At 32.4% G+C, this 15,104-nt stretch overlaps 2 protein-coding genes across 4 annotated transcripts; one reads left to right on the plus strand and one right to left on the minus strand.

The window, feature by feature from the left end:
- Positions 1-647: 647 nt before the first annotated feature.
- Positions 648-6,034, minus strand: LOC149923413 (uncharacterized). The gene is made up of 8 exons (XM_090161505.1): positions 5,746-6,034; positions 5,159-5,524; positions 4,908-5,078; positions 4,762-4,828; positions 3,836-4,003; positions 3,675-3,774; positions 2,358-3,602; positions 648-2,296 (listed from the first exon to the last, which is right to left on the minus strand). Exons 1-7 carry the CDS (start codon positions 5,843-5,845, stop codon positions 3,507-3,509), a joined length of 1,068 nt encoding a protein of 355 aa, XP_090017631.1. The 5' UTR covers positions 5,846-6,034; the 3' UTR covers positions 648-2,296; positions 2,358-3,506.
- SCaMC (Short Calcium-binding Mitochondrial Carrier) lies at positions 5,548-12,306 on the plus strand. Of its 3 annotated transcripts, none has more exons than XM_090161502.1 (11): positions 5,548-5,574; positions 6,567-6,763; positions 6,829-6,955; positions 7,022-7,109; positions 8,358-8,469; positions 8,532-8,690; positions 8,765-8,911; positions 8,971-9,081; positions 9,384-9,551; positions 10,336-10,483; positions 10,549-12,306. In XM_090161502.1, the coding sequence occupies exons 2-11, from the start codon at positions 6,572-6,574 to the stop codon at positions 10,734-10,736; spliced, it is 1,440 nt and encodes a 479-aa protein (XP_090017628.1). In that variant the 5' UTR covers positions 5,548-5,574; positions 6,567-6,571; the 3' UTR covers positions 10,737-12,306. The 3 variants fall into 3 exon arrangements, with proteins under 3 accessions (XP_090017628.1, XP_090017627.1, XP_090017629.1); XM_090161501.1 differs by lacking the exon at positions 5,548-5,574 and adding an exon at positions 6,029-6,320; XM_090161503.1 differs by lacking the exon at positions 5,548-5,574 and adding an exon at positions 6,245-6,263.
- Positions 12,307-15,104: the final 2,798 nt, after the last annotated feature.

A 15,104-nucleotide genomic window follows, 5' to 3' on the forward strand; every position in this document is an offset into this window, starting at 1 on the left:
TAAATTTCATCAACGACTAATATCTTGGCTTTTTGAATTAAATTGGCGACGAGCAAGTCCTTGAAAAGCTTCGGACCACCTCTTTGAACGCGAAAATTCGCGATTTTATTTAGAGATATCGAAATAACTTTATGCGCGTCCACTTCGCTAAACTCGGAATTAGACATTTTACGTTTTCAAAGCAACATAATTAAAAATTAGTTTAATTGGTTAATGAAAAAACGCTAACTAGTTCACGGGCAATTGTATTTTGACGTCTCTACTTCCCTAAGAACGCGAAACAAGTTACTACGCGACGGGTCGTCGTTATGTGACGTCAAAAGCGTTCAAAGTTCGCTTGAATCGCAGCGGCGCTTCGGCGTCAAAAGAAAAAGCTTATCACTTCAAACTTAACCAATCGGAAAGTAGATCACCTTTCACGTGTAAGGGAAAAAAGGGGGAACAGAAAAGCCCGCGCTGGCAAGAGGCCAAACTAACTGCAAACCAGCGAGGTGAAGAGGGTGTAAAGGGAATTCCTTTTAAATGCCTACAAATTTTGCCTACTCTTTGGCCTACTCCTGTCACGTGGTTACAGGAAACGTAAACATAAACATGTGACTAGTTCTTGTCAAATTAAACGGAAAATTTGGACGAACCAATATTTTTTATTATAATCCATACCATCAACATTAGATATTATATTTAGGAAATAAATAACTTTATACTATTTTTTACAGGAATGTGGGGTTCAGCTGTACAATAACTTGGTTGTCACCGTTTTTACAGTCAATTCTCAAGCTTTTTTTTCTATGCTGTACAGTGTAAACAGAGCGCAATTTTTACTTAAGCTTTTTACACTTATAACACAAATATATATTGGTACTGGTACTAAATGTACCAACTATTATAATTTTATTTATTTTTACATGAAGAGTTAGGGAAGACAGTGGTTCATATAGCAAAAGTAGAGGTTTAATTTGAATATACATATACAATATATATTTATTATATCCACTTTAAGTTTACGTAAACTTTGTATATATTGTATAACAAGTGGTGTACTTTATTTAGGTTTAACACGGTTTTATTGTAGTTTTTAAGACAAAGTTACAAGAAGATCGAATGAATTGACATTTGGCCTACTCACTTCGAACTTTTGAAGGGATAATATAATTATTTTAAATCACAGGGAAACAATTCCTATTTTCAACACACTGGGTAAATCCCCCAATGTCATTTAGAGAATAGACATACATCCCTTTAAAAAATAACTTGGAATGTGAATTATAATTTGATTAGCTTATTTTTTAAATAGTTTTTCAATCATGCATTAAAATATAATTACAAAGCAATAAACTTTGAACCCATAGTTTAAAACAAAATCACACTTGAGATTGACTATGTGATTAAATTTAAAAATGACTAGAATTCTTAATACAGCTCCTTATAAAAATATAAAAACGTAACAAATTTTATCAATATATTTTTGTGGGTCTAAACATTTTTTAAAAGGAAAATTAATAATAATGTTGGTCAGTGTTTTTTTTGGGGTGGAAATAAATTATGATTGTCCCAGTCAAACTATTTTTAACTAATTTTAGAATTTTTCCATAAAAAGGTAAAGCAATGTACTTTAATATTAAGATTCAAGACTAAGAAATGCTAAACCAAACCATTGATAACCCTAAAATAGTTATTGTTAATAATACAAAATACAAGATGGCATAAAACTTAATATGGGTCAAAGTTGGGTCTAATTTAAATATAGTTTAACAATCTATAAAGACTCTTAAACCTACAGCAGCTTTTAAACCACAGTTACATACAGTTTATCATAGCTTAATTTAAATTGTGGCACCATCAACAAAAAATATTTTTGAAATTACTTTTCAAAATCACTTGCCAAACCCTTAAAATTATAAAGTTTAAAAACAGCGTTTAAACACATTGTATTTATTGTTTTAAAAACTCTGAATAAAAGATCTTAAAAAACCTTTAAAAACATGTCTATTAAATGTATCTTACGAGGATAAGGTTTAATTTACTCATTTCTGCACCTACTACGTACATATATTTTTCCCCATAAAATGCAATATGCTGGCCCAATACCCCTATAAACTATACATTAAATATTAGCAAAGATAAAAGCTGCAATTTTTCCGTAACAATTTATTTCTTTTACAATGTACCATGCCTGGTAAAAACAAAATCGTGAAATAATATTTTTCACAACCTTTATAGTTGAGTCAAGGCTAAATCAGAATTGCGCTGGCAAACATAAGCTTAAAATGTTACACTAACCGAAGATTCAATTTTTCTGATTTGGAGTGTTATCGAATCTTTTGGTCATTTTCCATTTCTAACTTAGATAACATTACGATTCAAGCGCAGTAACTGGAATTTAGCATAAATATTTCATGAACCCCTGGTTATTTACTAGCATATTCAATAAGTTCTTGACTCGACTACAGTAACTGTACTAGTACCATAGAAAATTTGTGACATCCATTGCTTCTCAGATATGCGTTTTCAACGTTTTCAATAATTTTTTCCCCTCATAAGTATTTTGAAGAAAACACAATTTCAATCATTTTTAAAATGCTCCGTCTCAACTAAGGAATCTTTGTCATACTATTAAGAGTAAAAGTCGGGGTACAAATTACCCAGAAGTAATTTTAAGGAATTTCAACAGTATTTTTTCATGCAAAATCAGTATGCAAAACTGATAAACCAAGATACACCAATAGCAAATTTCACCTACACCATTATATATTTATTCGTATATAGACTATGCCTACTTATATATTTTTTCCTTGAGAATTCATATGATTAAAAATGATTTTCCAATACTGATAGATTACTTATTTGGGAATTAATGAAATGCAGGGTTAAAGACGTGGTCTAATCAGTGTCCCAAAGTGAAAAATCCAGGTGGCGAATAGCGGAAATACTGGCCTGAACAATGAGTTTATCGGTCATTGTGGCAAATAGTGGCCAATACACTTTTTTTATTAATAAAAATTAAAAAGTAGTCAGCGTAAGATTGATATTAACTACTCATTTTGCGTTGTGGTTTTCATAAATGTGGTGTCATTTTATAATTTTAAAATTAATGGTTTAGAAAAATTAATTTGCTTGCCATAATTAGCCACTTTTTGCCATTGGCATGGATTGTTCTATAAAAAAGTAGCCTTTAGGTAACACCGAGTCTAATTATATAAAATTGAGTACTAAAATTAACAAAAATAGAAGAAAAATTTTAAATTTGTTTTGTCTTGTTTAAAGATAGGTTTAGAGTACCTTTAACCTAATTAAAGTAATTGATTAAAATGTTCAAATTTTTAAATGCTCAGTTATTAAACTATTATTAATATATAAAAATTATCACTTAAATGATTGACTAGATTAAAAATCAGTTTTGCCAATAAATCGGCAATTTAAAATTTCCACTCGTAGCGAAGACAACAAAATCGAAGCAGGTTGGAAATACTGACCAGAATTTGAGACATAGGAATATTGATTATTCTTTATGGCTTTTGAACCGCTTCCTTTACAGTCATTGGAGGGGAAACAGGAGTGGAGTCATCGTGAAATAGTGGATTTTTCACCTCCATCTCACCAGTCTGTCATTAATAAATCAACGGGTCAGTTATTAATTTTTGTCGTAAGCAAGAATATTATTTAATGATAATTACAGGAGCTAGTCCAGGGCATTCGTAAACAGTGTAGTCGCCCTCTTCATTTTCCTCCTCCGAATCAACATCGGATGCAGATGTGTTACGAACTGTTGTAGCTCTACAGATGCAAAAACGAAAATAATGTAGAACAAGAATGAGGGAATATTTTTCATATTTACTTTTCAACAGCAATCATCTGTTGTTTCTGGTGCTGATAATGGTACATTTGGGCGCTTTGCGCTAGTCTACGATCACCACTCGGTGAGATTTGATGCTCTTTGCTGGGACCCGTAACTCCGTAAGCGGGATAATCAACCTCAGCTGCTGCTTTGCTGTTTTTCTGCACCCTGAAGTTAAAATTTCAATATGTTAAAAAAAGTTTTTCCAAAAATTACTGGGAAGATAATTATATCGAAAATTTTATTTAATTATAATCTATTTGCAAAGAAAACTTTGTTTGGAAAACACTAAAGTTTTCATTAAAAAATAAATATTATTATTATTATTAAATCAAGTCTTCGATATTTTCATTGAATCGACCAAAATAATTATCTAAGTTCAAAAGGGCGTAGCTTTAGGAAATTTTATGTTACATCTATATCCTTACATTTTCTCTACAAAATTTTGTACAAAAACCGCTAACATTTTGGATTTGGATGCTACAGTCTCCGATATACCAAGACTAGAGTTGGCATTTTCCATGATAAACCCTCTTTATTTAATAAAGACTTCTACAACACACTGGTGCACATTTTGACACGGAATACTCTTTTAAAAAAAGAACGTCTTGGAGGAAATATAGACATTAGCCCAAAATATAATCCATAATATATCTTAATATAAATTCTTGAGGAGAAAAAGTGGGGTGGGAGGACAAAAAGACAGGGGGGAAGGAAAGGAATTCTATTGACAATAAAGAAGGGACTTCGTCACCACTCTTAATATGACAGATGATTTCTAAGCCACCAAGGCAGGCTATAAATGAGCTATCCTCCCCCCAGATGGAATTTAATAACCCAAAAATGGAAGAAAAAAACTCGAGACACCCAAGTTTTCTCTACATCACCCACCTCCCACAGAGTCCCACACTAAAATTAAATTTTACCTGTAGAAACAAAATCCAGCAGCAATAACACCGACTATAGCTGCAGCGCTACATCCAGCCACAATAACTAAGGAATAACAAATGTTAAATTTGACGAATGAGCATTCTAAAGAAACGCGTAATGATATAAATAAAAAAAAACTGACCAACAAAATAAATATCCGCGAGTGGATTTGGATTCTTGGACTCCGTTTCGAAAGCGGTTTGAGCCATAGGAAGAATACGTGCGTTATATTCCCCAACAGACTGCTGCTGGGATTTCTTTTCCTCTTTTATAGGTTCAGATATATTTTCATCATAAACGTATCCTGTAGAACCTAAAAGAGCAACATTCAAAGTCAAACTCCAATAGATGTTACACAAAGAATCTCAAGGTAATAAAAGACATGACTCGCACTTTTTGCATCATTTCTTGATATGTCACTCTGTACAGAAGTATCAACTGGTCCAGCATTTAATCTTTCAACGTACTGCTTTTCAACAGCATCATCGTCATGCTTAATTTCAGAGGCACTATTTCTATACCAATCTGGTACCGTTCTTGGCCGATAATATTCTCTCGATGGCCAACTTTCTCGTGTGTTATAGTGCTGCGGTATTCTTATATCAGCATTCAAAGTTTCTCTAAGAATGATGCCATCTTGGTAGGGGAGCCTCAACGGATTGTTAATGTCGTATGGTTTTAACCGTGGTAACGGTTTTTGTTGTTTATACAGGGCTAAATACTGACGTATGTTCTCTTCTGATGGACCAAGTTCTGCAACTGTAATATTGATTACAGTAATAAGTTCAACGTACCAGTCTGAGAAGTAGGTGAGTATTCGCGACATTTATAATTAGGAAAAAGGCGATAAAGGGACGAATTACGTCAATCTAAATTTAGTAAAGACTAGCATATGGAACTTGAATGTAAACTACACCTTCTAGAGCCAAAAATCATTTAAGCCTATGCTGTAGGCCTAACGTTTAATTGCGTTTACTCACCAACTACATTATGTAATAAAACAACAGCTATCCAGTGTATCGTTATACATTTGAGGATCCATAAACCGTTAAACATTCCAATTTCGACATATTTTGCCATTTGACAAGCGTAGGCTATTTATTTTTGGCGAAATAAATAGACCCACAATTCGTTCGAGCTACCCTACTTCGGCGACGACGGGCTACTTCAAAGGCGATTGCGTAAAAGATACATAAACGCGAGAGAGAAAAAGGATGACAAACGAACGATGACCAAAGAGGTCTTTTCTAACTCAAATACCAATCATATGAGAAGATTAGGGTATTTAAAACCTTCCAAACCAATCGTAAAACGTGAAAGTTCCTAAACAAGTATCCCCTTAGGATCGTTATATCATTCTCTCTCTAAGAGGATTTCTAATGTAAATTCGTGCCGGTGTCATCAATGTTTCATCAACATCATGGCCAAAACTGTCAATTTTAATTTTAAATATTTTTTATAAAAGATATTTAAATTTTATGATTATTAGAAAAATTTGGTATATTTTTCTATTAGAATAAACTATAATTTTTCGTATAGCATCTGAGATTTTTTTGTAAGATATTCATTTTATTAAGCCTTTATGGCTTTTTCCTAAGTAAAAGGGGCAATCAAGTTTACCATTATCCCTCAAAAACAGATGAACCATAGATAAGTTAAAAATTTAATTTAAATGTAAAAATATCACTTTTTTGGTAAAATGATTGGGATAAATATTAATTCAAGACCCATAATTTCACTCTAAAATTAATTTTCAAGGCCAGTATAATCATTTTTATAGAATGTTTTATTATTCTGATAGATATCATGGCTGTCGTGAAAAGTGGAGCGGATGCCCATCCACCACATTATTACGAACAACTTCCATCAACCGAGGAAGAGCGTTTAGAACGGATATTTAATCAATTAGATATCAATCAAGATGGGAAGATTGACATAAAAGATTTAACAGAAGCATTTCAAAAAATGGGGGTACCCCATTTACCAGGAAACGCTGAGGTACATGCAAATAAATTGAAATACAAAATAGGTATTTAATTTTAAAAGTTTTAAAATCAAAATAGAAATTTTTGGAAAGAAGTGACGTAGGAAAGAGTGGTGACCTCGATTTTTCAGAATTTGTTCATTACGCAATAGAACACGAAAAACAATTAATGGTTATCTTTAAAAGCTTCGATGAAAATAGAGACGGTAATAACTTCAGTTTCAAAATATACACATCCAAACACTCACTTGAAATTAATTTTAACTACACAGGAAGGTTAGATTCAGAAGAAATTGTTAGTTCATTTAAAAAATTAGGAGTAAATATTACTGGACCTGAAGCTGATCAATTGTTAAAAAGGTAAGTATTTTTATTGTCTATTTATCCTGCGAGGTGAGTGGGTTGCGCAATCACGAGGCAAAATCAAAATTTCCATTATTTATCAGTCTTAGGACAGTCCTTTTAGCCATAGATGCGTATAGTGAGTTATCATAATCAGGCAGAGAAAGCGTTAAATTTTACGTCACCAGATAAAAGCTGCATATCATGGTTCAAGGGCATTATATCAAGAGTTGGAAAAATCCAGTTAGAGTCGTAGAAGAGACTGGTGGGGGAAGACTAGCTTTTTGAAATTTAAATTATTTATGTACATAGTTAAAATTTTTATAATATTATTAATTTTAGAAGTACCTTGTATGTGATCTATTTATTACCTAAGTAAAAAATGCCACGTGATAGTTTTTAATTTTCAACTACTTTTTATTTTTAAAATGGTGAGTTCATTTACTATTTTACCAACATAGCCCTAAGAAATCTAACTTTTAGTTTTGATCTTGAGATCTAATTTGATACCTCTCCAATTTCTAAAAATATATCAACCTTGATAGGTAAAAGAATTGGCAGAGCTTTTTATTTTTTAGTTTAGTGGCCTAGCTGGACTATACACCAGACTTTTAGAAGATGCATAATTTATCTATATTTACTATAGAATCTATAGTTTATATTTGCATAAATTAGCATGATTATTTTAAACCATTATTTTACTATTGAAATGGGTATGTTTAATATATTTAGTATAATTATATTATGTATTATATTTTATATAAAGTTTGGTTAAACCAATTGAAATTTATTTTGAAATATATTAAATCGATTATTAATTGAAATATTTTTAATATAATTATATTATTATTTTTTTTTATGTAAATTTCAATTAAATTAATTGAAAGGGGAATGTCTAGACTAGATATAGCAGCTAATTTTCATTTTAAGTGCTTGCGCAAATGTTAGATAAATGTAATTTGAAAGTGTTCCATCCCCCGTTTTTCTTATTGGATAAATTTGACTCAATTGAAAATGCTAGCCAATGGATAGTGTACAAATATTGGGCCATTTTCCGTGATAAGGCAAATTTCCTGGTCTAAGGTTGCGTTTGTTCGTCTGAATAATGATAAGGCTCTTAGAAATATTGCGTAAAAGTTTTAAGTATCAAACTGATTATGTTTCACCCTGCTCACGAGGGTAAAACTTCAGTCATTGACAGTCACGAGTAATCTATTTTTGTAACAAAATGAAAATGCCTTTTTTTCTATTTTATCAAACTAATAGGATGGACAGAGATGGTTCTCTCTCTATTACGTTTGAGGAGTGGCGAGATTATCTCCTTTTTCATCCAAGTTCTAATATAACAGACATAATAAAATATTGGAGACACGCAACGGTACAGACAAATGATAAAAACATTCTTAACGCGGTTGGTTCTAATAGAACTTAAATATATAGTTTGTAGACCTGGGTGAAGCCTCTTTAGTACCCGACGATTTCACCGAAAACGAAATGCACAGTGGGATGTGGTGGAGGCATTTGGTAGCAGGTGGGTTCGCAGGGGCGGTTTCGAGGACCTGCACGGCCCCTCTTGACCGTTTAAAAGTATTTTTACAGGTTAGCTCTTTGAAACATTTTTAAGATCTTGTATTTGAGGGAATATAAATTAAAGAATAGCATTTGGTTTATAGGTTCAAGGCAACCAGTTTTCATCCATACGTCATTGTTTATCTCATATGTTGAAAGAGGGAGGTATTAAATCCCTTTGGAGGGGAAATGGAATTAATGTTCTCAAAATTGCACCCGAAAGTGCGCTTAAATTCATGGCCTATGAACAGGTGCGTAAATCGAAAATTTATTTAAAAACTTTATCTAACGAATTTTGTATAAATTACAGGCTAAACGATTAATCAGAGGCAAGAATTCGACGGAATTAGCTATTTATGAGAGATTTCTTGCTGGCTCTTTGGCTGGTGGAATTTCACAAACTGTTATTTATCCTATGGAAGTATGTTTAGAAAGTGTTTTATATAACCATAAGTCTATGTTCCATTAGTTTGTCAGTTAATCAAAGTAATTATTGATAGCTCTGTTTGGAGGGACTTAGAATTGATGTCATATCCAAAACAATGAGCATCTTTATTGGAAAAATACCCAAACTCAAGAAAACATTATCGCGTACCAGTCCTACGTCTTGGCGCATTCATATTAGGCTTAACTTTTCACATATAGAACTGATGCTTTAGTGGAACATAATTATTCAGTTATGGTATAACGTTCAATTGTACTAAATATATTTCTTAAATTTAGGTCTTGAAAACAAGACTCGCCTTAAGGAAAACTGGTCAATATTCAAGTATAGCCCACGCTGCTAAATCTATTTACAAACAAGAAGGCTTTGGCAGCTTTTACAGAGGATACCTGCCTAATTTATTAGGCATCATCCCCTATGCAGGAATTGATTTAGCTATTTATGAGGTTATTAAAAATTTAATACTTGATATAACATAAGTTAGGTTAATTACAGTGGGTTGCAGAGCAATTGCTTAATTGGAACATGAAACTACATACTATATTCATTGGCAAAATTACTGTGAAATTAACTTGTTGGGGATAAATAGTAAATTTTTTGTTCCGATTCACAAAATTAGTAAGTAGTTTTTCAAAGTAAGTGTTACTTTTACTTTGGAAAGCTTTTGAATTTTCAATAAATCTTGGTTGCTTTGTAAAAAATGGGTGGGGCAAAGATTTCTAGGGCTTCGTTAACTGTCAATTCTTTGCCAGATTTGATTTATGTAGTCAATTAGTCGAAATATTATAATTTCAGGAATGGGACAGCTCTAACTTTTACCATAAGTAACATAATTTCATAAGTATGACACTGAATGATTTTGGATAATGATAGTTTGTCGTAAAGTGATTGCATAGTCGAAAGTAGTGTAACCGGAAACTCGCCCCTTCTTTCTCTCTTTGCTGGCTAAAAAAACTGCAAAATTAGATTGGTGGCTATAAATACGAGCCAAAACTGGTTCAAGTCTCGAATTTGAAAATAACTAACTAATATAATCGTAAATTCAATAGACAATGGCTTTGTCAGTCCTTAGCTTTATAATGATTTATATGGTCATTGGCGAAACAGACTATTATTAAAGAACCTAGCGTTGTGTACGAATAGGAAATGTCATACTTAGGTTTAATGTGTTACTTATGCTTTTACTTATATATATATATAATGGCAACTTTATATTTTTTTATATTTTAGACACTAAAAAGTATGTACTTAAGTAGACATTCAGAACGAGAAGATCCAGGTGTTTTAGTTTTATTGGCTTGTGGAACAACAAGTAGTTCTTGCGGGCAGTTGGCAAGTTATCCATTGGCCCTGGTTCGAACGAGGTTACAAGCTCAAGGTATTTATGATTTTAAATAAGGAAGTCTGATAAATCATCTAATTTAAATACCATTTAATTTTCAGCCGTTACGCATCCCAATTCTAAAAACCAAACGATGGTTAGTCTGTTCAAAAAAATAATACAACAGGAAGGTTTCATGGGCCTTTACCGAGGAATAACGCCAAATTTTATGAAAGTAGCTCCCGCCGTCAGCATAAGTTACGTGGTTTACGAATACAGTCGAAGGGCACTCGGTGTTACTATGACTTAATTTAAAGAGTTTTAGCTACGGAAAATATGCGCCAATTTGGAAAAAACCTCCAGCTTTTTATTTTTGAATGTCTAGAAAACTACTAATGTAAAAAAATATTTATGAACTTGTATATTATCAATGACTTTCATCACTAAAAACAGTGTGCTATATCAATGCAAAAGGAAGGCTGAAAATGAACGAGAGAGAGAGAGAGAGAGAGGGTTGAGCATATAATTGCTAAAATAAGCAATTATCATGGCAAATACTGTGAAAAATATGAATTTTAATGTTTAAAGGCCAAGTTTCACATTAAAATTTCTTTTTCTTTACCCCCCCCCTCATTAACCCACCAAATTGAAGAGCGTTGTAGCATTGTAACTGCTGGCAATTTGTACAACAATTACAATACTAGTTGAAGAGTGATTTCACCAGGATGTGACTGTTTTCCCTTTTGATTGTTTTATTTCTTAAATCTCTTCGTAGGATAAACTGTGGCTGTGAGTAGTAGCTAAGAAAAAGTTTAAAATCTCTAAGCAAACAGTAATTTCCAATACCCTTGATCTCGATAATCTCTCTACCAAAAGCATTTCAAAAATAAAAAAGTTGTCTTTAATAAAAAATAAATAATGTGAAAAAAATAAGATTTTAAAACTTGACATTCCTTCTCTTCGTATTATTTATTTTAAACAAGGGCAATTTACAGAAAATTTAACTAAAAAAATAAAAAGTCTCCTAAAATGTTAAAATAATTATAATAACAGCAAAATCATTAGCATTAAGGAGTATCTTACAAAAAAAATTGTTAAAAAAATATTTCAAGTATTAAATATTTTTAAAAAAAACTAAAAATCCTTACAATTTTTAAGCTAACCATTTATTGTAATTGTTTTTTTTTACCGCTATAAGTAGCAATGTTTAGTTCGCATTAATTTAATGTTCATATAATGTATTTTAGTGTGGCATATGGATTATAAGGAGCAGCTTTAGGTTATGGGTCTTAAAAAAGTAGTTATTGTTTTTATATTAAAATAATAATAGGCAGTTTTTAAGGATTGTTAATTTTGTTGAAAGAAGTTAGTAAAACCAAAAGTGTATAACATATTTTATGAGAGAAGTATCCATCTAGGGAAAAAAAAATTGAAATGTATCTTTACAAGCTCCTGGCAGTTTTAAAAGGGGCAATTTTCCCACCAAACTGCGCAAGCATACTCCAAATTACAGCTTCAAATTTACTGTGGGTATTATTCCACCTAACGATGTAAAATGTACCAATTACAATCTGTTATAACTTATATCATAAGTAACATAATGAACATGTTACTTTAGCTTATATACAAATATTTTCTTATTGTAATAGTTTTAGGAAAATACTATATGATATTTCCATCTTAAATGAGTTTTGAAAAATTAAGGGGAGCTGCAAAGGTAGATGGTTCAAGTGAATAACATTACCTGCATTAGGAGATGCATACTTCTTTCTAAAGGATACATTATATACTTTTGGAAAACAAATGTGATTTATTTTTAATTTTTTTAAGTTACATTATTCTCAAGTTAAAACGTGATAAAAAGTTTGGTTTTACAATTTCTTTCGCATTTATTTATTACCGTTTTTAATTTTATTGAATTTGCTATATTTGAGAGCTTCTCTTAGAAGTGAAATGAAATTTCACTATTCCCCAATATATAGTCTTGGGTTTTGTTGCTAAGTATTTTTAACATGTGTAGGATAAACAATTTTTTTTTTTCATAAATTGACTGTTGTAGCTTTGCCATAGTTGAGTTAAGTCATAGGCCTAACAATCGACTTCAGCTTTAACTTTTACTGTGCCTTAAAGTTGACTCCCAATGTTAAAGTAATTAACCATATAATATCAACAGTTATTTCTAATATCTTACGCAATATCTTATAATCTATGCATTTGAAAATGAAATATTTTAAATATATCCATAAGCATGTATCCTTTTTTATTCCTTACATTGGTTAACATGCGATAATTTGTACCAACTGCCAATTTTATATTGTTATTTTGGTAAAAAAGGTCTGTTGAAATCCTATTTTATTTAATACCCCCTTTTAAAAGCTTTGTTGCATTTTATTCAGATATAATATAAGTGATAATATTTATTTTATATTGTTTTAAAAAAAAACCTTGTTTTATTAATCATTTATAATAAAGAAACTTAATTTGCAAATTTCTGCCATTCAAAAAGCCCGCTGCCAGCCGCCTTTTCCTTTTCTTAGCACAACGTCATCTTCGTCAAAAGGCGCTAATTTTAAATTTTAAAAGAGTCATGTTTTACGAAAGGATAATGATTTAATTTTTTTTAAGAGAAACCGGTATTTCGTCACAAAATGTTTCGACCTTGAACATTTACTTTTGGTCGTATTGATAACACCAAAATTAATAGCGCGTTCCACTGGCAAGATCTCATGGGTATCTGATGTCATAGATCTGCCTCCGATTTTGCTGGAGCGCCAACAAAATCGCGTGGTAAAGAACTTCAGTGGAACACGCGTCGAAATTTTATAGCGTTTTCTGTTTGATTGCTCGAGATTCGCTCCAAATCTGTCTCTGACGTCATAGATCTCGTCCCAATCGACTAGAGTAAAGGTGGATGCACACATAGCCTTCGCTGGAAAATCGCGTCGCGTCGCGTGATTTAAATAGAATGGAAGTCATAGCGCATGGGCGCGTGTGCGAAAATTCGCAGGCGAAATCGCTTGCGAACCGTATGTGTGTTTGGGCCTTTAAACCGCAAATGAAACATAACATTAACATCATAGAAATCTCATAGGTAACTAGAATGCTGCCGGGTAACTGGCAAATGGACCAAACGCCGTGACAGACGATAGCCAGATCTCAGCCAATCAGAGCTCAAAGAGTGGTTCTGCCAAGAATTTAATGTCACCAGAGAGAATGACGGTCCCTAGCTCCCGCGATAGTAGCGGAACCAAGGAGGACTATTATCCTCCTTGGCGGAACCACCCTACGGCCTCTCATTGGCTGAAGGTTCAAAACGAACTGGCGACAAGCTCGGCCGTAGGCGTCCATAGAAATAGAAATTAGACTAGAAGCACTGCCCTTTCGGCCAATCCCAAGGGAAACAGGCGAGCTAGAAGGCTGACATTAGGGTGGAATCGCGATGTACGCGCCATCTGACAAACGCATTAAACATTGTCGCCATGGCTACGACGCGAATTTCGAAGATGGGAAAAAAGGCGATCCACTGCGCATCACGTTGTGCGCAGCGGCGGTCTTTTTGTGTTTAAATTTTTGCGTCTAAAAGCATATCCGCAAACAAAAATGGTTAAAAACTGCGCTTTTTCACATTGTAAAGAGAGATCTGGGAAAGAAATAAAATTCTCATTTCATAAGGTATGTAATATTATAGTAAATATTTTATAATAATCTCGGAATAAGAGATTTTTTTAACACTAAGATTTCCTCTGAGAAATGCTGAATTACTAGGAAAATGGGTTTTAGTGGTAAATCGCGAAAATTGGACTCCATCTTCAATTACTTCACATGACTTTGTGTCGGATGAAATTTACTTTCAAAATGGAAGGCACCATTTGAAAGCAAATGCTGTACCTACACAAGTAAAAATTACGCTATACATTCTGAAATAAAAAACTAACTGAAATATGAATAATTTCTTTATTAAAACAAGAATTTGAAAAAGCTCCCAAAAATATCTATTCCAGAACAAAGCATATTTACATCTTCTAGAGTATGCCAATTTATTGATTTTAGTAATTGTTATTTAGTTTCCATATTTATCAGAGGTTATTTCAGAAAACTTACGGAAAAAGTGAACTACCGGAAACCATTCAATTTGACTTGACTAATACTGATGATAGTTTAAAAGACACTGAAACCAAGATTTTGGAATCTCATGTAGGCATATTTTAAACCACACTGAAATAATTAAATTTTAGTTAAACTGTGATGATTTGTGGTATTTCAGACTTACAATGATTACGCAAAGTTAACGTGTGACTTTAAGGGAGACACGGTAGATATAGTAGATTTTTGAGATTTTTATGATTTTCCTAAAGCTGTTAAAATAACTTAATATAATGTCAGATAAATAAAAAAAGTTTTTAATACGTTGCCTACGATCTGTTTTATGTTATTCCACGTGACCATATTTACTTATTTAGTTTAAATTGTTTCTATGAGATGGCGCGACTATCGCGATTCCACTCTGATGGCAGCCTTCTAGCTGGTACGTCCCCGCCCAATCCAATCGTGCTTCTAGTCTAATTCCTATTTCTATGTAGGCGTCAGCATTCTAGTTACCTATGAGATTTCTATGATTAACATAATTATGCCCGTGCTTTGTTATTTTTCATCTGCTAGTAATATTAATTTTCGCGTC

Source organism: Leiobunum rupestre, chromosome 10 (assembly GCF_980474605.1).
Source record: "Leiobunum rupestre chromosome 10, qqLeiRupe1.1.hap1, whole genome shotgun sequence".
NCBI lineage: Eukaryota > Metazoa > Arthropoda > Arachnida > Opiliones > Sclerosomatidae > Leiobunum > Leiobunum rupestre.